This window comes from Mixophyes fleayi, chromosome 10 (genome assembly GCF_038048845.1).
Source record: "Mixophyes fleayi isolate aMixFle1 chromosome 10, aMixFle1.hap1, whole genome shotgun sequence".
In the NCBI taxonomy this organism is placed as follows: Eukaryota; Metazoa; Chordata; class Amphibia; order Anura; family Limnodynastidae; genus Mixophyes; species Mixophyes fleayi.
In genome coordinates, this window is record NC_134411.1 from 39,686,148 (window position 1) to 39,710,990 (window position 24,843).

Genomic DNA, 24,843 nt, shown 5'->3' on the forward strand with positions numbered 1-24,843 from the left:
GTATACTTTTTAAACCCACTGTATGTAATTATGCAAGATACATACGTATTACAAAAAAGCTTCAACTAACATTAGTAGGACACATGTGGAAAAGTAGTGTTATCCTTAGATGCCCCTACAAGACAGACGTCTTGCATTTTGCAATATAACATGTTCAATTTGTGCCTTTACAAATAAACATATTAATTAGAAATGGAGATTATAAATGCCTACGATGCACAGAATCAAACATATTGAAAAATTAGAAATAAAATATTGTAATTAACAGACACAAGCTTTTGGAACATGGCTGGAAGAAGTATTTGTGCCGTGTCATAATAAGAAATAATTTCTATGATGTATCATCATCATCATTTATTTATATAGCGCCACTAATTCCACAGCACTGTACAGAGTACTCACTCACATCAGTCCCTGTCCCATTGTGGCTTACAGTCTAAATTCCCTAACACACACACAGACTAGCGAAAATTGGTTAGCAGCCAATTAACCTACCAGTATGTTTTTTGAGTGTGGGAAGAAACCCACGCAAACACGGAGAGAACATACAAACTCCCCACAGATAAAGCCATGGTCGGGAATTGAACTCATGACCCCAGTACTGTAAGGCAGAAGTGCTAACCACTGAGCCACCATGCTGCATGCATGTTTTCAAATTAAATAGCTTAAATCAATTACATTGTTTAGAGAAAAGGATTTACTGGTTAGAAACAACACTAGACGAAGTAAAGCAAAATAAAGTCAAAATTGTTTAAGTAAATGTTGGAGTGTTACATCAACACCGTGCCCATGACCACTCTGTACCTTAACTTGTGACCCTCTCATTCAAATTTGACATCACAATTTCCAGTCGCCTGACCGGGGAGGACTTCCTGTGTGGTGCTTTTCCTTTTTTTCTTTATTCAATATGCAAATAATAAAACAAATTATTCTTAACCTGAGACACCTAACTGAGAATTTAGATGGATTGAATAGTTAGGATAGTGGAGGAACACACAGTTAGTCAACATGTTGGTCACGGACTTGAGATCACTCAATATCTACGGACATACAGTATATATTATAACAAGGTATCAACTGTAAATGCTGATGGTTATTTTACATGATGCATATGGACACCCTCATTGTACTGTAACACACTGCTTCAATAAAAATAAATAAATTAAATTAAATTAAATAATGTCCAAAACTCAGATGCTGTACACATGGAGGTCCTGCAAGAGGAGGAGGCACAACACAGAGAACTCGTCACTGAGCACCTAAATTGCATCCGAAGGCAAGTGGGTGTCATCAGATAAGCTCCGGGGAACATTATGGAATTAATTTACCAACATATTTAGATCTGGTTGCCTTTTTTAAAAATGTAATATTCTAAGTTTATTTTTGTTTAATTAAAGTTATATTATTTGTTAAACGTAATTGGTTTCTTTCACATTTAAACTATTTTAACACACTGATTTGAAATAAAAGGTAGTGTGAATTTAATGTCATTTAATAAAATACAAGGGAGAAAAATGTATATTAAAATGTTTATTTATATAACTGTAAAATTCAGAGTACACAACTTCTACACCCTGTTAGTGTAGTTACAAGCGATAACTGATTTACTCTGATTTGCTTACCCTATTAACCCTATTTAAACACAATTTAATATAATCCAATGAAATGCCAGATACACAATATAATATAGTGATTTTACAGTGTGTGGTCTTTAGTGAGAAATATGGTTTACGCTGACCTGTAAATACCTTGCAGAAATATGCGCCATTGTAAGTCAGTTGTATCTGACCATCGTATATAATCACATCACTATGCTTTATTTTAAGTTGGGCGCAAGTATAAGCCAGATACATTTTTATGTCTGATGTAGAAATAATGCAATATTTTCAGTCGGTTGTATCACAATGCATGTCACTCAGAACGCACACATGAAAACACAATTTTGCAGCCATAGGTTTAAGCCTATGTTTGGGACGCAAAATTGTTTTTAACTGTAGGTGCCTGAGTATTAAAAGAGTGCAAAGCAAAAAAAAAGAGTAACTTTGCACCATGCAAGACCATGTTGCATTAGAGTGGGAGTTAAATTTAAAATGTGGGGACTGATTTATAGTTGGGGTAGGGCATGTCCTAGATTGACTTTAAATTTCGGTGTAAAAATAAAGATATCAAGTATTTGTGTGCTACATGACAAAAAAGTCAGTATTTTCTTTATGTGCAAAACAATAAACTAATTTGCACCCCTTGCACTGTAACATGGATTTGTCAAGGATAAATCTTACTCCTTTTTTTTGCCTTACTCTTCTTAATGACTCAGGCCCTAAGTGAGGGCCTTAATGGCATAAAATGGGAAAGTTATTTCATAGTAGCTACCAGTGATATTAATTCTCTATGCATTGGCTTTGAGACTAGTAAATTGCATTTACATTAAGTTTATATTGTATTCTGAAAGGGCTGGATATCCTTGATATTTGGGCAGTTGTATGTTACATGTTTACATATTTGAATATTAATACTGGGCAACTAAGACTAATACTACCACCACCACTGATACTAGTACTAATACTAAATATACCATCATCATCACTACTAATATTGCTGGTGCTAAAACTACTAAAATTATTATTTCCCTCATGGCTGTTACCACTACTAAAATTAATACCACATCCCCATTATTACTATTACCAGTAAAACCCCAATAACAATCACCACTACTATTATTACTACCACTAGAACTATTACTTCACCACCACTATCACTGGTAATACTAATACCACCACCAGTATTATTACTAATTATTACTAATATTAGTTCCACCATCAACACCACCATTACTATTACTACTATTATAACTACAATTACATAGATATTGATATGCTTTGTCATGAGTAAAAAGTATAGAGAAAATATATTGTGCCTACTATCATTACAAAGTAAAGTTCTATAGCAGGAAACATATGCAGCTTTATGCAGAACATCATGTTTTTTTGTTCTCAAGCAAACACAATTTTGTATTCCGTTCAGGTCTACATAATATAATATAACATTTAGGAAAAAATATACAGCCTAAAAGTCCAGCGTTTGAGGTCAATATGGAAAAGATCTCCACAGCCACCATGTATTTCCCTTTGGTGCTCAGATAAGCCGGGATCATTGCAATCCAGACACTGCAGAACACCAGCATGCTGAAGGTGATGTATTTGGCCTCATTAAAACTGTCCGGTAATGTCCGGGCTATAAAGGCTGTAATAAAACTCACAGCTGCCAGAACCCCCATATAACCCAGGACTGAGTAGAACCCAATAACTGAACCTTCATTACACTGAACGATGATCTGTCCCTGATAAGAGTGTGTGTCCAGCTCCTGGAAGGGAGGAGAGATAGACAACCAACTAATACAGATCATAACTTGGACAGATGAGCAGATAAAGACTACACAATTGGGCAGTTTCACTCCCATCCATTTTCTCCACACACTGCCGGGTTTGGTGGCTTTGAAAGCGATGCAAACCATGATAGTCTTGGCCAACACAGAGGAGACAGCTATGGAGAAGAGGATTCCAAAAGAGATCTGACGTAGCATGCAGGTTATATCCACAGGACGACCGAGGAACAGGAACACACAGAGGAAGCTCAGCATGATGGAGACCAGGAGAAGGAAGCTGAGGTTCTTGTTATTGGCTTTTACAATAGGTGTATCCCGATGTGATATAAAAATTCCCAATATTAGCTGAGTTATGAAACAGAAGAAAACTGAGACAAAAATACAAACCGCAGAGATCTCGTCATTTGTGTAGGACAGAAAGTCTTCACTTTTGGGAATGCACAAATCCCTCTTTTCGTTCGGCCATTCATCATCCTGACATTTAATGCAATTTTCACTATCTGCAACAAGGCATAAATAATGACATAAAATTATTGATATCTGTACCATTTTGGGCCATTTTCAATAACAAAAACATAGCAGAACTTCAGAGAGTTTACATGGCAACCTTATAAATAAAGGAGATAGAGGACATAAATTACTATGATCAGTCTATAATAATGACAATTGGATCCATAGATCTCCAGCGCATTACAAAGCAGTCACTGTATTAGCCATTCTGTGTTGACTACCCTAATTTTGGGATGAACTCCATGCCATATTTGCCATACTGTGTAAGCCTTTTCCACGTAAATGAAGCGACAGCTGTTCTGGGCTTCCTGTCCGGGTGGGGCAATGGGGGTGGTGTAACTGCCATATATGGACTTTCTGCAAAACCTTCTCCCTACATACTGTCATAATTACTGCTAACCAAGTAACAATAATATATTAACATATATTGCAATATGTGGAACTAACATTCCTTGTTTTTAATATAGAAAAGTAGTTAGAAAAGCATTAATTGGTATTTTGTGAGTATCAATTTTTTAGTTATACAATGTGGGCAACCACCTCTTAATTAATACCAGCTTGTGTCAGGTAGGTCTCCAGATATCCCATGGCTGCTTGTGCTTGGGGATAATTTGCCTTTAAAAGCTACATGGTTGGAGTGCATTGAGCTATGATCTACTGGGGTGCAGTGTCCCTCTGGTCGGATGTACTCCCCAAAGTCTCCTATGATCCAGCCTTTTCACTGCTTCTATAGCTTGCCTGTGCTTGTTACAAGCCGGTTAGTAGCAGTGAGGGGAACAGCACTGGACTGGTGGAGTCTTCTGGGACCCACAGAGAAAACTAAGAGAGATCTCTGCAGTGTTTCATGACTTATAAGTTCTTTGTTAGGTCATTTACTGAGGGACGACGGTGGCAAACAAGCCCACGGGGCATCTGATTTAGGTAAGGGTCTTTTGGGGCTGAAATAAATAGATGTTGATTTTCCAGAAAGCCCATAACTGCAACTTTGTTTATAAAATGTTGTACAGAAGGAAGAGTGATTATCACACAAGGAATGGGACTGACCTCATTAGACTGTGGGTCCCAATATTATACTGGCTATATCATTGATGGGGTGCTCTTCCAATATACATCTAACTATATGGACAAAAAGTCCGAAGTACGGTCTAAGTATATAGACAGAAGTCACTCCAGTTCACTAGTTAACAATTAAAAAATAAAATATCTTATTCTTAATCAACATTGAAATTTTCATTATTTGGCAAAATACGCCTTTTTTCCAGAGATCACATGTTGGCGAAATATTAAAAACAATAGAAGGTAAGTGTAAATATGTTTCACTTCTCTACTATGTTATATAGAACATCAATACTGTGAGATAATTATTGAATACACATGGTAATGACCAATATATATACTCGTTCTCCGCATAAACATATGGTCTATTAAACTCCTGTAAGTCATCGTATTTAAATAGGAGAAGGCTCATTTTATACGTCAGATCTATCTTATATGTTCCTTGTTTGCATTTTCATGAATTATAAGAGGTTGGTTCTGGTCCTACACATATATGTGTAATTAGTGCTGGGACTATGGAATTTCGATGAGATCTCTGTATTTAGATGGGTACTATTGAATTTAGTTGAGTGTAGGTGAGATTTGATACCTAACCATCTGACATCTCACATCTCCATATAATATATCCCTATCGGTTTATGCACTGAAAGGTCTGATTTGGTTTTTTAATTAACTTTTCTTTCTATTTACACTTACCTTCTATTGTTTTTAATATTTCGCCAACATGTGATCTCTGGAATAAAGGCGTATTTTGTCAAATAATGGAAATTTCAAAGTTGATTATGAATAGAATATTTTATTTTTCAATTATAAAATATTTGTCAAAGACTAATTATTATATGCAAAGATTCATGAACTTAATTTTATAATTATATGTACCAACTATCCGCATTATATAACACATAAAATGTACCAGTTGTATTGGATATTTCTCCCTCGGAACACGGAGCACAGTCATAACAGCAGGGATGTATTCCGGGTCTTGGGACCTTTCTGCTCCCAGGTAAACACATTTCTGAGCAGCGAGAGTCTGGGATCTGAGATGGAGACACTATATATATATATATATACATATACATATACAAGTTAACCCGTGCATGATACTCATGCATTCTAGTCAAATCAAGCTACTTAAGGTCTTAAAAAGGTTCTTGTCATGCATTTGGGCCTAGCTCAGGCCTCCTCAGGGGAAGAGCGTTACTTCCCAACGCAAGCGCCCTTTTTAATGTGTATTCATGAGGTAAAATTACCTCACGAAAATGAGTTTGACCCCTCAACTCGTAAATTTAGCCTTTACTACCCCTCCCACGGGGGGAAGGGGGCATGATGGAAGTTAACTGACTTCACTATTCTCATTTTTTTGTCAAATAATGTCAGTATACCAAATTTCAGATGAATTGGATGAGTCCTTTCTGAGAAAATAGTTTTTTCCACACACACACACACACACTAACACACGGCTTTTACTTTTATATATTAGACAAGTTAACCCGTGCATTATACTCATGCATTCTAGTCAAATCAAGCTACTTAAGGTGTTAAAAAGGTTCTTGTCATGCATTTGGGCCATAGCCCAGGCCTCCTCAGGGGAAGAGCGTTACTTCCCGACGTAAGCGCCCTTTTTTAACGTGGTTTTGTCCACATGTCACCACCTCATCATTCTTTTCCATCACCTCATCCTTCATTTTCATCGCCACATCTATCCAGATGTCTATCCAGACACAGGGATCTCTCTCAGCGGTCCTGAGTATCACACTCCTCTCACTCTGTCACCCCCGGCAACCACCAACCACTCCCAACTGTCACTTCTCCTTCAAGAAATATATATATATTTTTTTTAAATCTTTATAAACACTTTTAACAATTAACAAATTAAATTAACAAATTAAAAACATCTTAGTATACCAAATTTCAGCCCTTTCTGATTTTTTTTTTCCACACACACTAAGAATTTAGTAGGTCAGTGTATAACTCCGCCCAGCAGGTGGCGCTGCAGCTTGGTTTTATTTTTTCCACACACACACATACAGACAAACACACGCCAATAAGCATTTATATTATAGATAATGCTAAGAATTTAGTAGGTCAGTGTATAACTCCGCCCATAGAAGAATGCAATAGAAGAATGCAGAGCTTCTTTATTTGAGTAAATGCACCTAATTGTCCACCTAACACATTTATAGGGTGGACACCAAAAATGATCACACTTCTCTAAAAAAAAATATTCCTTAGTATACTCTTCAGTTGTCTTCACTTCAATGTAAAAGTGTGCCCCCTAAAAATACGCTCTCCTCTCCTGTACAAGTCCAGTTCCTGACATCTGTTCTGATAAGTTTTGCCAGTGACCTATAAAATGACAATATGTGGCTACCATATTGGGTGTCTATTGATGGTGGCTTTTTTCTTTTACATTTGGAGTCAGTGTCACCAGCTTTCGTGCAGAGACAGGTGAGACCCCCAGCTAGAACAAGATCCCAAAGAACTTGACACTTGTTAAGAAATAACTTTTTTATCACTGGGAAACAGGTGAAGAAGTTAGGGAGGTAAAATTTGACAATATTCACACCAAATTAATTGACACAGAACTTTGAAACATTACTTAAATTACACTAAAAATACCTGCGGTATTAATAAGTTATCAAATAAATTAAGTTACAAATGATAAGTATATCACTAATATATTACTCTTTAATAAAAGCAGTATGATTTCAGCGATGATTCCAACCATTTAAACTATGACAAATTATTTTTTCCAATTTTACAGTAACTCTTCTATCAGTGTAAGTCAGTTATGGGCACCAGGGGCCCTCTGAGCTTTTTTCTGCGGCCTCCAGCTCCTTCCTGCTCTATTGTCAGATTTGTTTGTTATAGCTTGTAACACTTGTTTAAATTGCTGCCGGTATGTTGTTACCGATAGGTGTCTCTTTCTTTCATTAAATGTATTGTTTTACTGTATTACTGAGATTAAGGGTAACGTGCGGCCCTTTTTAGGGTGAAGGTTAACCTAAAGGTGCCCATCACTGGCATAAGTCTAATCATTAAATATATAACACACTTATTTTTTTTACTAACAATACTGAACTATACCTAATTTAGGACATGCTAATTAACTCGTCATTCAGCACATAAGAGGAGGCACCATTACCTTGGGAATTATGGGGCAAGCAGTATTTATTGATTAACAGTGCAAAATTAATTTATAATGAACTAATGGGGGCAATATTATTTTATAATGAAATTAAGGGTTCAATATTATACGACTGCTAACAGGGTGCAATAATTAGTTATGAAGGGGGCACCATTTATACTGTACACTTGTGACCCTACAGTTACTTATATCGCTTCATTTGTTACAAAATATCTTCCAACTCAACCCCTTCACTTGGCACAAGATTCACATCTCTCAACCACGTTCATCAACTACTCCAACTGTCGGTTACAGTAACAGTTTGGTAGGCTGCACCCACTCATGACATACCCTCCTTTACACAAATAGATTTTCGTCTAGTCTCCAAGCATGCTCTAAAAATCACCTCTTCAGGCAATCTTAACTAATTCCTCTGCTACCTTCCTAACTTCTCAAGTCTACTCTACCCGATTACCATCCCTCTACACTATTTCACAAAAAAACTACATACGTTCTCTTTCAGCTTGACACAAAGACTCACACAGTGAATTCTTACAGACCAACCATGGCTCATAGACAAACATTGATAGTCCTCTCCACCACCTTTACCTATCTTACTGCTCTATGTGGGATTGATATCCTCTGCATCTGTTATGGCTGCAGCAATAATTGAGTCTGTAGATGTGCCACATTGATACAACTTCTTGCTTTTTACAACATGTTGTTTCCGTGAACACAGGACCTGCAGCAACCACGAATGAAGCATCAGCGAAGGAATTCAAGTGACATTTCATGACGGGAATAGGTAAGTGAAACATTTTTACATCAGATGTCACAAGGCACCGATTCTACAGAAATTATTAACAGAAACAGCAAGGGATATTCTCCATTTATGTGTAATATATAAATATTGAAAAGTGGTTTCAAGCTAACCTTATTGGCACCGTTCTTCCATATTATTGCGCTTTCATTGATCAAAAGCTGCTGATCATCTGTAGCTGATGGTATTAAATCACCAACATGTTTTGTTTTTACTTTAAATTTCCCTGTCATCATCCAATTCAAAATACGATATGAACTGACAAAATCTCCATTTTCATTAAAACCTATAGATGATCCATCTTGCAATGAAAATGTAAGGTTCTTCAAATAGCGATGTAGCTTTAAGACAAAATATGAAATGTAGCTGAAGCATAATATTGTGCACATGTGGATAAACTAGAATGTCTAATAAACAATACAAGAATATGGATATATAGGTTCAGGTAATGTAAAGTCAGAGATGAAGTGGGGCGTAGGCAAGAATGTGTAGCATGTCTTGCGTGCAATCGATTTGCAGCCGCCTAGAAAGTGGAACACACATATGGTCCTATGCAGACTTGCATGATTATGACATGTATACCCACCTGTGCTTGGAGAGGTGGGACGGGGGACGAAAATGACATGCAATCTGAAGTGTGGGTCATGAAGACCTGCAATAACATAGGGGGAGATTCAATATGGAGGAAGGTGTCTCCAGAGCGTCCACGGAGACACACAGCGCCGATGTTCTGGCAGAAATCTACGCTGATTTTTACTCGCACACCTTAGAGGTGTACAAAAAATGAGCAGAGTTTCCTACCATAATGGTTGGCAATGTGCGCAGCCAGACATCAAGGTGATGTCCGTGTGCCACGTCGCCAGCAATTGATACTCGCCCATAGGCATCTGTTTTACACCTACTATATCATTGGAATATTTCCTTTTTGGGGTAAGGCTCCCTTCAACAAATAATGTAATCTTTAGAGTATATATCGGTGTGGATTTTCACTAAGGCATTTGCTTATACATTATTGGAGGTACTTTTATACAGCTACTCACATCTGGACGTGAGAGATAGTATAGGCCTGTGGAAAAAGAGTAAGGTACTTTACCAGTATAATTACAATTCACTGTGGAAGTGTAATTATGTGTGTGTTTAGCATTAAATATGTTTTATTGAAATTTATAGGAAGACGGACTTGGAATGTGTTTGTTTATAGTGGTATTGTTTGTCTTATATTTTTAAAAGAAGTGACTGTGCAGTGTCTCATAGTGCTCTGCTAGAAACATTAGCACACAGGTAAATTGTACATTACAAACTGGAAAATCACATTACTGAACAGACTGGCTTGCTGAGAGACTAAACGCATGCACATCTGTCAAAAGGAGAAGAGAGTAACAGAGGTGGATGGAAGAAAGGAAGAAAAGAAGTTCAGTGCTGAGCTGAACTCGGCTTGTGTGACAGGTGAATCTCACGCTGTGTATTTTACTCTAATATTGTATTCAGTCCAACCTTTCATAGCTTAGTGCTGAAAGCAGCTTTTTCAGGGCAGCCACAAATTGTTCAACCCCTGCAATTGGCGCTACCAGTCAAAGCTATAAGTTAGTTGACATTGAATGGAGATATGCCATTTAGTTAAGTTATTTTATTATTTTTTTAAATATATATTAAAATACCAGTCATCATCATCAATATGACATGTCATAATGTGCTTAAAGTGTACCGTAAGACGCATTTAGGATACTATGCTGAGTCACTCATATCTAACACATAATTGTATCGTTAGCACTTTTACTTCTGTGTTTTAGAGGTGAATGCGATCAAACTCTGCATCAGCCCTGAAGTTATTAAAGAAGTTCTAAAACATTTCTATGGTTTTGACCTATTATCTTATATACTGATTTACACCTATATTTAGTTGTTTAAATTCACATATATTAATACATCTCAAAAGGAACATCTATTCATTTTATGCAAATAAAAGGTCATCATTTTCATAGAAAAGAAATAAAAAATCCATAATTAAAAGTCTACATTAAGATACTATGTTTACATGCAGATAAATCCTTATCGCTCTTTGCATATAATGTTTTCTTATATAGCTTGACATTTCTTTATGACAAATGGTGTGCTCTGTGCCATCAATTTGAGACAATCATTTTTTAATACAATTTTGTTACCTGTTGTTTAAAATAATAGAGGTCTGTTTCCATTTTTTGATGCTCATTGTACAGTAATAAGCGCATAATATTTAGCGCATAAGCAGTAACGTAGACTGCCAAAAACACTTGCGGGAAATGTCCATTGAAGTAGAAATTGCGAATTTGTATAATCAGCTCTTTCCCAGAGCATTTATGAAGACGGACACGGTACAAGGAGCCGTAATAGTGACACGCTGAATTGATTTTTAAGCAGCAATGATAGTGTAAAATATAGATATGTTCAAGCAACTTATCTTCAGGGTGATTTTCAGGTTTTATTTTCTCAAAGAATATCAAAATATCTGGTAAATTTATTGGTAAATTGTCAAGTACCAAACAACAATTAAATAATTTGGCAAACTTATCAATGATAAACTTATTACTTGCCCAATTAGGATTCAAAACTATGGTCCTGTCACTGAGCACATCATAATTTTCTCCTAGACATTTTATAAAAGTCTCAGAAAAAGTCCCACAAAGCACTATAACTTTGGCAGTTGATTTTCTAATTATTTCAACATTCCTTGTATTTATCCAGCCTTTATTATTGTATTGATCAAAACTAATTTTTATGGTGAAAGCGACACAGATGCCTTTTTTGGTCAAATCATTGGTCAGCAGTTCAGCTTCCGCCTCTCCGCTGTCATCATAGGAGGCTAAAATTCCAATCCACGTCCACCCAAAATATTCTAGAACTTTAGATAACATTGAATACATAGCGCGATCATTTTGTAGAGTTTGGAAAAAAGTTGGATAAAAATGTCTGTTGTCTAATGCAGAACTTGTTGCCCCATAGCTTATCTACAAGGAAAAAATAAATACTAGAAATCATGTAGTTTTTACAATTTAATGTTGGGACAATTCACAATATTGGGCAAAGTTTGTTGCCAGAATGAGTTACCATGGCAGCAGGTGTGAACACTTCGTGGCCCGGGTTCCTGTTGTTTCATGATTAAACCCAAAACAATTTAAAAGATGTCTCTCAAATAATTCCATAAAACCTGCCTAAAAAGAAATATTGCCCAAAAACGCTGATTATAGGATATTTAGTCCATATACAATTATATCCTAAGGCACAATAATAGTATCCAGATGGCATGATGCAATCTTCCCAAATTAATTTATGAAGTTCAGGTAATACTTAGCTGAAATGACTGCCTCAATGAGTGAAGGAACAGACATCCAGCACAGCTGTAAAGGGCCTTTGATCTCCATGTTTTCAATGTCAGCCAGCCTGTTGTTTTCTGTGTCTCTCCAGAAAGCAAAAACACCATCAAAAGTACTTGTATTTATTCGGGCAGGATCATTTTGGCAATATAGCAGCAAAGTAACGATCTATTGGAGCACAGCAGGCAGATCAATCCTCATCAGTACGTTGACGTTCCCTGACGCGTTTCTCTGCCCCATTTGGTAGGCGGTTTCATCAGAGGTAAAGTTATATAAAATTACATTTTATATAACTTGGCCTGCTAAGAAATATCTGGGAAGATGCCTACTTCAGATGAGTAAACCAGCCATTTAAAATGCACATTTGTTAAATTTATTAGAGTGATTGATATTTTTATATAGTTTGATTTTTTTAAACAATATTCCAAATCTTCCAAACATATTTTAGAAGATGATTTTGTTCCAAATTCCAAAACTATTTGTAGACTGTCCTGATTAACTAAAATTAAAACACTGACATCCATAGCCACTTGAAGATCACAGAAATGTTTCCCCTCATCTCTAATCTTAACCCTTAAATTTCTCATTACCTTATTTCTAGTACAATCTGTCAAAGCATTGTAATATAAATATTTTAAAGCTTTTCTCTCTCTCTCTCTCTCTCTCTCTCTCTGCTATGAGATGTTATTAAAAATGAAAGCACCAAACGAAAACTTGCGTTGCTCATTGTTACTTTGTAAATATGAGCATTTGTGGGCAGTTAAATGCTGGCTATGCAAATGTGATAATTTGGCGTGAGATATAATATAATGTCTGTTATTTTCTACAAATTCTTCTGCATCTATTATTACTCCATATACACTCTTCTTGTTACCTATCAAGATATCAGAAGAGACGTAAGCCACATCCCAAGAGACCTCAATACTTTTACTGTTGATAGGAAACCATGTTTCATGCCACAAGACTTTTGATGTAACTGCCCCATCACACCAATAGGATACAAACTATCCACAATCACATCGACAGTTAACATATTCACTATTAACGCTAACATTACACCAGCTATTTTAGAAAACGCATGTATTGCTTATCTCAACTACAGATGTATATTTGTTTAACTCGATATGCTAGACATTTTGTAGAATGTTTTTGGATGTTTTGAAACAATTTTTTAAAAGATAATTTCGTTAACAATATTGCTTATTTAAAGGTCATTTTGTTCTGAAGGCCAAAACATTTTAGAGCTTATGCTTTAACATTTGCCAATAATGAAACAGTGATTTCATAGCAAGTTGAAATTATACATCCATGTCCCCACACATATGTTTATGTAACTGCCACACCACACAAAGAATTCAAACCATCCACAATCACATGAAAAGGTTGAATATTATCACTAGCATATCAGTTATTTCCTGAATTAAGACCTTGCTTACCTGTGAATATCGATATACTCCTAATAATTGGGCTATTGGTACAGTCGTTACTGAATGGTGATCTCCAATAAAACCAATCACCTTGCCTCGCTCTGTACAGGAATAATTAGGCACCATCCGTCCTGGTCCAGATAATATTTGTAATACACTTTTTATTGCCTTATTTCCATGATTACATGAGTCATATACATGATACCCTAGTGTTATATTAGGTAATAATAAAGAATTGTTAAATGTCTCAATGGCAAACTGAAACGTCAGCAGATTTTTGTAATATTGAGGTGCAGGGCTGTGAAGAGAAAATATGGTACATTGTCCAATCATATGTTTATTGAGAAGGAAGCCCTTAAATAATATACAAGTAGCTGAAGTTAAAAGAGGTAATAAAAATAAGAACATGTAGTCCTGGTTGTAGGCACCCATAGAACAGTACAGGACAGGGTATAGTGTCACACAATATTGTGAATATTATGAAGAATGGGGAAGACCTTGAGAAAAGTCTTAATCTAAGGGCAATAGAATTGGTCTCTACATCTCCCCTCTCTGTAAATGCTGATTCCTGCCTTTAAAAAAGATCATCAGCAAAGCTCTGAAATTCTATCCTCTATGGCAATAAAACCCCTCCAACTTTTTCAAGCTCTGCTGCTGATCCCTGTAGAAAGCAGGGATTACCACTTATGGAGAGGGATGGTATGCAACTCATTTAAATAGAATTCCAGATCCCCTGGTACAGGAACTATGAATTAGAAAATATGTTGATCATAGAAATCACTTCCTGTCTAGGGCTACTCAAAATACATTTAATCTTGATTACTTTTCATTTACTTTCATTTGAAACATGAAATCTAATTGACAACCTCTTCCAAAGCAGAACAAAAACACTGGTATCAGCTGCTGAGTATTATTAGGTAACTATAGATGTGAGCTGGAGATTTTACCTAACCTGCTAGAAATGAGACTGAAAAGAAGATAAAAGAGAGTAGTTTTGTCTCTCACATTCCCATTAAGGAACGGTAGTACTTGGCAGGCGTGTACCACTAAAGATGGATCAATCTTTCAAAAATTGCTTTGTGACCAGTTCACTAAATTAGATTATATTTGTGTATCTACAAACTAATTCATTGATCTATTAGTTAAAATAACATTTCCTGTCCAGCTAGGTTCCTCATCGCCCAGAAGATATATTTGTTTACAATGTGACTAATGTAAACTTTAAGAATGGCAGCTTTTTGCGAACATCGCTTGTCAGTGTTTGCTGTTGTAACTTGCATTTTTTTTGTTTTAAAATAAACAGATAAGCTTTAGTAGTTGGTGATAGTTTTTATGCAAATGTTCCTGTAAGTCACAGAGACGTTCACTTACATATTGGCATACCCTGGCACATATTAAACCATGGTAACCTGCATTGAATCTTGCAACAACAAATATGGCAAACAAACATCTGGAAACACTGGTTATATTAAAAAAAATATATAAAAACAATACAAAATAGAACATAAAATATTATTACTACAAACTCTAATAAGGGTGCACTAGTCTATTTGTACAATCAATCTATATCAATTTAATGGTAGTAAATTGCAGTCCTAACCAGGGGCGTAGGAATTAAAATTTTCATGGGGGAGTAAAAGGCCAAGGTCTACTATAGGGCTTGGAGCCACTTTTTGTCACGTTTGGTATCTCGTTTTACGACAGTTGTAGCAGTGACTGTAGATATACAAAGCGACTCCCAATCCTATGTTAATTTTGTTAGTGTTTCAGGGGTTGGCCCCCAGTCTCATTGTTTAAGAACAATATGGGTGCGCCAAACATAACAGATCATATATAAGAAAATACTAAAAAGATAACTTATCTTTGAAAAAGTTTGCTTCTCAGTGGACGAAACAGATGAATCCATTAGTATTGCTCATGTCCGGATAAGCACCTTACTATCAATTGTAATCGCTGGACACTATTGAACTTTTCTACTAGCGGATATTTTATATCATCTCAACCCTCAAAACCATTGTTTATTCCAACTGGGATTAATGTACATTGGACTGTTTACAATCTATAGGTTAGGAGACTTTCCCCATAACAGCCAGATCCTTCGATATACACTGTCCAAGACTACGGGCACTAGAGACGCATGACGTTCACCTAATACTTAAATACTTTTTGGGACCCTCATCTCCAGCATCATACAAAGGTGCAAACAGAGGTGGGGAGATTTTCCCCACAACAGCCAGATTCCTCGGCATACGCTGTTTGCGAATACATGTACCAGTGGCGCATGATGCTTATCTAATATTTTAAGACTTATTTGGGATCCCCGTCTCTAGCATCACACAGAGGTGCAAACAGTGGGGTGAGACATTTTCATTATTACCGCTATCATAATTATTTCAATTCTTCTTTATGTGTGTCCAGGGTTAGAGACATTTATACAAGGTGTACTGGCCACACATCTTGCTACTATTTTCTATTAGGATTATATCCTGTCATAGATGATATACTGCTTCACCGGACATTTCATTATTGAACAGAGGTTGTACACAGAATTGCATTCAGTATATGTGATAAAGTTTAATATTGTGCATATTTTATATTGATTTTTTTTCATATTGTAATAAACTGATCTGGATACAACGAAGCCCGCTATCAGTCACGGTCACTATTAATATTTTCTTATATATGATCTGTTATGTTTGGCGCTCCCATATTGTTCTTTTTCTCTTTGGTTCTTTATAAGGCTGACACCCTTGAGTAGGGTTGCGATGAACTACAGATATTTCCAATGTCTTTTTTATATATACATTTTCTATTTATTTTTAAAAGGAGTGCTCAAGTTGTTGTTGTTTGCCAGTTTCATTATTTAATTTACTATAAAAAATGTTTTATACATTATTAAATAAATAATATTATTAATATTAATTACCAATTAGTACAATAGCTGTTAGAAAGATAGATCATTTTAATTGTTCATCTTAAAAAAATAACATTTTTCATAGTCCTTAATCTAGTTTTTATTCAGATTTTGTTGACCGCATAATCTGATTTGATTGGGAGTATTTTAAAATTAATAGTCACTGCCTCACTGGTTATGGGATGTGCTATAAATTTAAATTGCTTTATCTCGTGTTTGTTACTGGAAGCACCGCACGCAATTCACAGTAAAAGTGAAGTGAATATTTGTTCCTCATCAATACAGGTTATTTATTAAATGTTTATGAATGGAACACTTAGATTTTTTAAATAAACAAATCAAACAATCTGTATTAAATCTATACTAAGGCAATCTATATTAAAGAATATTTGATGTTTATACTAAGAAAATCTATCATTTAAAAAAGTTTCACAAGTTTAGGACAGATACCATAACTTCAGAAAGTAGCATGAAGGCTTTTGTGTAGAAGTTCATGGGGGGGGAAACACAGTCTTTGCCCACTCAACAGAAATTATGGGGGGGCAACTGCCCCCTCTGCCCCCTGGTTCCTAAACCCCTGGTCCTAGTGCATCCTTAGCATAGACAATCTCTAAAGTGTAATATAATCGCTCTTTGGACAGGTATTTCAATTCAAAGTCCAGTTTAGTTCAACATAGATGCTACTTACTACTGTGATGCCAATATGTGATCCAAATAACAGAGCTGATATAGAACAACCAGCACTGTAAAACCAAGTAGTTCTCTAAAACTACTTTTGACAGTCCTAGTTCTGCCCACATACTGCAGGCCACGTGGGCACTGCAGCACGTAAATCACATAAGATGTATCACAATTGATAAACTCTTTATTTGGAAAGACTTCCTTGGCTACAGTAGAGATTAGTTGCAAGGTTTTAATGGAAATATAGCTACAAGCAAGATGTCTCGTTTACAGCATCCTAAAAGCTTTGCTGATAATCACATCTTGCTACTTAGCTCTTGTCCCCCCCCCTTCATAAGAAACTAGGGGCTAATAGATTTTTCAAGCTCTTTTTCTTTCTTTAAATAACATATGGTCCACCTTCAGTATTTTATTTAGCACTGGATCTTGTTTTAGAATCTTACAATTTTCTTTAACAATATTCTTGATTGGTATTGACTTATTGTTATATTAGGAAATACATGGTATAAAGTCATTATTTGTAAACCTCTCATCTGTATTTTTTGTTCAAGGCAATGGTAAGGGCCTCTTCAGGGTATCCCCTCATTGAGAAATCATTCAGCATTATTTCCGTCTGATCTTTGGAAACTTCCTCTATAGTACAGTTTTGTTTTATCCTATTCAATTGGCTTTTATGAATATTAGTAATCCATGGTATATGATGACCATTTTCATAATGAAGAAAATTATTAGAATCTACAGGTTCTCTATGGTTATTAGAAATAATTTTGTAGCCCAGCATGGAGAGAGTAAGATTGAGGAAATTCACCACAGTGGAAATATATGAATGAGAGAAAATTAAATTCCAATCATTAGTGTTTAGTTGTTGAACAGACCTAAGTGCCAAATCATAACCCCCATCCCAAACAATAATCAAATCATCAATACAATGACCATAATATATTAAATTCATTCAAAAAGGGCCATCCCACACAAATTGCTGCTCAAACTAACCCATATGTAAATTAGCAAAGCTAGGTGCAAAACCTGAGCCATTGCCGTCCCCACCACCTGTAGATAGTGCAGTGAGTCAAAGAAAATAATAATTGTATGTATAAATAAAATAGAATCTAAAAGAACATTGCTCCTCTGTAATCTTCGAATCTCCAGTAACAAATTTATTCCCCGCTTCAGTGCCCACATTGTGAGGAAAGTGTGTTTGTAATTCTTGTACATCAAGAATTAAAAATCCATATCAATATTTCCACTCTATGTTCTAGATAATGTTCAGAACATGAATAGTGTCACAGATATGTGATTTCAGAGTAACAACATATTTCTGCAAAAATAAATCTATAATTTGTGAAAGGTTGCCCGTCAATGAACCGATACCAGAAATAGTGGGTCAACCAGGGGTGCCAAAATTATTTCTGAATTTTAGGAAGATGATAAAATATAGGTGTGATAGAGTGATCAAATACATCCTTCAATATCATCTCTCGACACAGGATCAATACCAATAGTTTTTTAGTCTCCAATTGGAAAGCAGAAGTAAAATCCCTCTTTAATGATTGATAAAATGAAGTAGTTGTTTAGGGCTTTATTAACATAATACATACAATCCATAATGAGCACTCCCTCACCTTATCAGCAGGTTTTTATCACAATTGAATAGTTGTTTGTAAGTTCTTAAAGAGTGATTTTTTCCCACATATTCAAATTTCCTTTTTTTGTTATTTAACATAAAAACTTAAAGTCATCCATTGTTTTTTATAACAGTAATTAACAGCAATTTTTTTTACAAGTTGTTTACACATTGGGTTTATTTAATTATTTATTAATTTTTTTGCTAGCAGAAACCTTGCAAAAGCTGTAACAGTTCATTAACTCCTGCTGTCACAGAAACACTAAAATTAGTATCCACTCTTACAAAGCATGAACAATCATCTTTTGGAAACAATGGGGATGTCATTCATATTCATTTGATAATATATTTCAACAATAAATAAATAGCATGAAATCACCTTAAGAATATATTTTACAAATAAATGCCTATAATTTTTATTAACATTTATCTATAAAGTGCCTACATATTACACAGGGCTTTGCAGAGAATATTTAATCATTCATATCAGTTCTTGCCCCAGTGAATGTTACAATCTATATCCCCTACTACATGGACACACACACACTAGGGTTAATTTTTTTGGAAGCCAATTAACACAGCAGTATGTCTTTGGAGTGTGGGAGGAAACCGGAGAATCTGGAGGAAACTCACGCAAACACGGGGAGAACATAGGGAAAAACTGCAAGCTAGGTTCATCCAGCAAATTATCTTTCTCTCTGGTGTGACTAATGTGAATGTCAGCAATGGACAGTGTTATATTTTTTGGAGAAATTCTCAAATTAATTAGTTATAATGTAATTTATAATCCAGGGAAGGGCTGGCAAATTTTAGCCCAGAGGTAAAGACTGGACTCAGCAGCCTATTATGAACATTTTAAAGGAAACAAGGCAGGTAGCCCAATGACCCAGCCCAAGGTATCCCACTATGGAACCGGCCCCCCAGCCCAGCCTGTCCCTGCTATGTTCCCACAGGAAATCCCGTCATAGGTAACCCTCTTTGGTGATCAGTCGGCATAGTCTATTGTGGTTGGTATCCACAATTTTTCTTTCTATATTCCAATCACACTATGGAAAACAACCCCGGAGATGAAAGTAACAAGGTTGAGTTTTGCCTTTGATAAGCACCATAGAGCCTGGGTCTATAGCCACAATCTCTCCCCAATACATAGAAGCTGCCATTTGTTGCTGAGTCTATCCACACCTCCCCTCCCACCTGTAACTGTTCTGTTCAATGTCACAGTATCTCTTTGAATGCCCAAAGTACATAAGGGCTTCACCTAAAATGCCTCCTGACTTCTGGGTCAATTGATTTCAAAGTTATTTCCCATTAAGATTGTGTGGTGTCTACCAACTACATGACATACCATCCTGATTTTTAATATTATTCTGCTAAGGCTAAGACTACCTCATCTCTTCCATGTTATATTTCCCCTGCTGCCTCCCTCTACCCCTGTAATGATATTCTTACCCAAACCTTGCTCCTTCTATAAAAATGTCTCTTGGGGCTAATATTGAAAGTTGACCACCTTTCTAGGCTTCTCGGCAGTCTACTGTATATGACAGTATGACTAGGAATCTGGTATATTTTGCATAAGGAATAGGAATGTGGTATGGTAACAGGCTGTTGTAGACAGAACATATAGCAAATTAGTAGTGTGGTTAGTCAGGTGACACATATCTTATTGATAAAAGGAAAAAAATATATACATATATATTTATTTATTGATACTTAGGAACTGTTGCTGTGTGTGGATAGAGGTGTGCGTGTTTAAAGGTGCAATATAAAACATTTGTTACCAACACTATAAAATAAAGAAAATGAGACAGAGTAACTTGTGGTTATGAATATATTGGATATTTGAACTGTTTGAAACATATACTAAATAAAGGCAAGATGAGCTTGCTAATGTTCCTTAGTATAGGTATTGCATTAGTACATGGTTTTCTCCATTAAATACAAGATACTGCATAAGGAACTTTCCTATTATCTATCTACTTCCAAATTTAGGACTGAATGTTTGTATGTTTGGATCCCATACTAAGGAGTGTAGACAAGCTCAGCTCACATGCCTTTAATGTATTATAAAAGGGTCTCACAATTAGTCCTAGATTCACGGCTTACATCATGTTCTCTTTATCCCCAGATTTGGATTATTAATCGGCTTTCACTTATAGATAATATTTGATACATTAGACATTTCTTATAATAGTTACCCAGGTTAAGTTCTGATCAATGATAGATGCTTTATATTAATTCACACATCCAGACTTTGTTGAATTCCTGCTTTTCTTGGACATATGGTGGATTTTATACACACGTTTTCACATTAGTTAATAAATGTTTCAGATATTTTTATTTCTCTATTGACTGAAACAAATGCATTAACCATTTTTACATGTACATCTACAGTGCTAAATACTGTTCTCTTTCCCACCTGCTCTCACCTATGAAGAAATGAGGTTCAACAGTGTTGCTTCGGCACCAGTATTTATCAGTGCAGTAATATGATAAGGTGATAGGGACATATATCAGTTATCTAACATAACTTAGTGTAATAAAAAAAACACCTCTACTGGAGTATTTAAATCTATTGCTAGAGAGTACAGAAGGAAGACAGGGAGAAATGTGTTAGTATAACTTACTGAAGTTAATCTGCCACAGAAAAAATTTTTTTTGTCTGCAGCAGACTCCTTTAATAATAAAAATTCTGTTTCTACAAATAATTCTTTACAATGTAATGTTAAGCCAGCAGCACTGAGCTCACATACAGACAATACACTGGCCTTCAAGCTCCCCCCAAGAGGTCTTGTTTTGAGGATTTCTTTAATCACACACAGGTGAGTGAATCTATTTGGCTGAGTAAGTAATCTTCCCACCTGTTCTCTCAGACAGAAATGCATAAAACATGGGCTGTTGGGAGGACTGGAGTTGTAAAACACTGGTTCAGTGATACATTTTGAGCATTTTGGCTACTGATTTTAGCAAAGAATGCAGTAGATCAGTGTTTCCCAACCCTAATCCTCAAGTACCCCTAACAGTGCATGTTTTCCATATCTCTTTGCTGGAACACAGGTGTAGTCAATACTGACTGACACATTTTTAAAGATCCACAGGTGGTATAATTATATCACTGGTCACTTGGAAAACCTGCCCTGTTAGGGGTACTTGAGGATTAGGGTTGGGAAACACTGCAGTAGTTTATAACAGGTGGAAATAATGTAATGAGTAAATCAGGTGCTGCCAGCATTTTCTTTCTATAAGTTCCAGAATAATATGCATTCTATTGTAAATAAAACATCAGCAAAATAGGTTATGTTCATGCTAATAGTCTTTCTCCTGCTGTTTTGGGTACAAATTACTGAAGTTTATTACAGTGTTTAATATCTCTGACATGAGATTGCACATTTTCCTCCTCTTGTGTGAATGAATGAACAGTCTGTGTATGGGCTACTCTCAAACTCTCTGTCAAATGAAGCCAATCATTTGCTCATCTTTCATTATGTGGAGTCCTCAATATTGGTGTATAAATCCTATATTACTTACTTTATACACATTATTTGTTTGACAATTTTGTTTTGTGGAACTTCTAAAATATGCTGATTCACGGTGAACACTCCTCCGATTATGATATCTCCATCCTGAAAATATTCATAGTCTTCAAATGCATTTCTTAACTGCAGATGACACGCTGGTAACGGGTTTTGGGTAACAGGTCTGCAGAAGTTCGCACACAGAATCATTAAATACAACACTTTAAATATATAAGCAACCACAGTAGTTGTAGCCATTGTTCCAATAGACAGCAAAATGTATTCCAATATAATGCAAATTATCAAACCATAAATGTAACATTCAGAGGTGAAATGTGTCACACAGGACACTGAAACCTGATGCATCTGTCTGTTAGTGTAATGACGCTGAATCATCTCACTGCCTTTTATAACAGATCTCCTGAATTAAGTGACAGGTGTTTGTCTTTTCTGTCCTGCTCTTAAAATATACTACATGCATAGCAGGTAAATCTGACATATAAATACATGATTTAAAATAATATTTACATTTGCATTTTTTTAGAGTTACTCTTGAAATAAAAATCAAGGGAGTAAATGAATGAAACTCAGGTCTTGTCAAAGTAAGAGCAGTCATTAGCAAATATTTTAAATCATGGTGCAAACAAATGTTTTTACAATCCCTGTAAGGAATGTATTTACAAAAAGTAAAGTCATCTATCCCTGTTGCATGCACTTGGTGAATATGTGACCTGTGGTCCAGTAACTGGTGATGCAATGTGTAGAGGGGTAGTCCCTATTTTGGACATGGATGCCTTAAATTCAACAATAGTATAGTGAGGTCCATAGACCCATTATATCCAGGCTTTTGAAACTCAATGCATCCTGGCAGCTGACTGTGGGTACCGCCAACCTCTAGGCAAGTGGTGTTCAGCAATTGTTAGATGGGAGCACAAAACATGATTCCGAATATGGACCCCAAAAACCAAATTTTTGGACCTTTCATGGGTGAAACATTGACATCATCACCTTGTCTAAAATTACTTATTTTCACTTTTATTTAGAGCTCATTACAAATACATTTTATAGGACTAAATATACTGTATTTCTATGGCCCAGAGTGGCCCCTGAATTCACTTTTTGCTGGGAAGATATTATTAGCTAACTATCACCAAAAATGGGTTTAGTTGTAAAGTATTAAATGGTGACCTGACTGATTACAATCTGGGAATTAAAAATATATATATATATCAAGGTGTTTTTACAGTGCGCCCAGGCTTAGAACAGAAGAACAAACTCCCTCTAAATTCAAAATTGTCCCTGCATTCCCCCTTCTTTGAACATATAATACATCATATTTGTCATCCTGTATTTTGCCATCCTACAAGTTCTGGGCAATTACATTAAAGCTTAGTAAAGGTGAAATATAGTATTTTAATATTTTATAAAGTGAATTACAACCAGCGCTATCTAGCCCCCATGCACGGTGGTTACCTGGGAATTCTACTTATAACTAACAGCTCTATCCAGCAGCCCTATGCAATGCTATAATAATACCTCCCTTTCCCTTGGCTGGTCCTTAAATTTCTACAGGAACTTGCTGTTATATTATTGTCTGTGACCACTGATTTCTATGTTTCTATGTTCAAGCTTTCCAGCTATTTGCAAGGTCTTTGATCCACGAAACTAGATGAGATGTCCTTTATGAAGCAGTGTGGAATATCCCCTCACTAGGTGATTTAGCAGTTAGCCTGGAGTCTTGAATTTCGAATCAGTAATCAATGAAAATACTTAACAAATGTTAGTTCAGAATGGAACTGTAGGGTTGGCTGCAGATGGGAACTACAAACCTTTCCACCTATGATTAAATATTATTGCCCCTAGTCTAATACTAATAATAAGGTGGCACTAGGCCTTTTCCCTTCAGAAGGCAATGGTGGTATCCAAGTATTGGCCCTGTAGGCAGCATTTCAATGTTCTTTGGGGATGAGATAACTGTAGACTGGTTCAGGACTCAACATGACCTCAGATGAGTAAAATATAAATAAAGTGAAAAGAGAACAACACCCATCCTTAAAAACAGTATATTTTTTTACCCCTTTAGTAGTCATTCTATGCATAATAAAGTAATGCCATTGTCCTTAGTTATCATCAGAGGTAATATCTTGATTTAAGTCCAAATACAATATCACGACACATTTGTGAGATTCTCAAGAATGGTTTTTCTCATTATTTTAAACTACCCCAGGATAGATGTAATTTTCCCTCACCTTTTTAAATGTATTGATTTAGTGCCTCAAAGGAGGATGAATAAGAGTGAGGTGGGGACAGTTTATGTGATTTGTGTGGATAGTTGTGTAATGTGCATGTGTGATACACGTGTAGCCTCTTGATGTCTTTCATGTTCTCCCTTAGCCAACCCATGCATCATGGTGGCTGGGAAAAGCTCCTACACCATTCA

The 24,843-nt window shown here is 35.9% G+C and overlaps 1 protein-coding gene across 1 annotated transcript; it reads right to left on the bottom strand.

Moving 5' to 3' along the window:
• Positions 1-2,974: 2,974 nt before the first annotated feature.
• On the bottom strand, positions 2,975-15,921 carry LOC142104180 (vomeronasal type-2 receptor 26-like). Its single transcript, XM_075188705.1, has 7 exons — positions 15,836-15,921; positions 13,682-13,970; positions 11,058-11,879; positions 9,009-9,236; positions 8,791-8,923; positions 5,862-5,999; positions 2,975-3,882 (listed from the first exon to the last, which is right to left on the bottom strand). The coding sequence occupies exons 1-7, from the start codon at positions 15,919-15,921 to the stop codon at positions 2,975-2,977; spliced, it is 2,604 nt and encodes an 867-aa protein (XP_075044806.1).
• Positions 15,922-24,843: the final 8,922 nt, after the last annotated feature.

Excerpts from the sequence above, each read along its gene's own strand:
- LOC142104180 (XM_075188705.1), bottom strand. The coding sequence starts at position 15,921 with ATGCCGAGGAATCTGGCTGTTGTGGGGAAAATCTCCCCACCTCTGTTT. Across the intron at positions 11,880-13,681 it reads GAGTATATCGATATTCACAG|ATAAGCTATGGGGCAACAAG; the intron begins GTAAGCAAGGTC and ends TTTTCCTTGTAG. Across the intron at positions 6,000-8,790 it reads GTTCACGGAAACAACATGTT|TGTCTCCATCTCAGATCCCA; the intron begins GTAAAAAGCAAG and ends ATATATATATAG.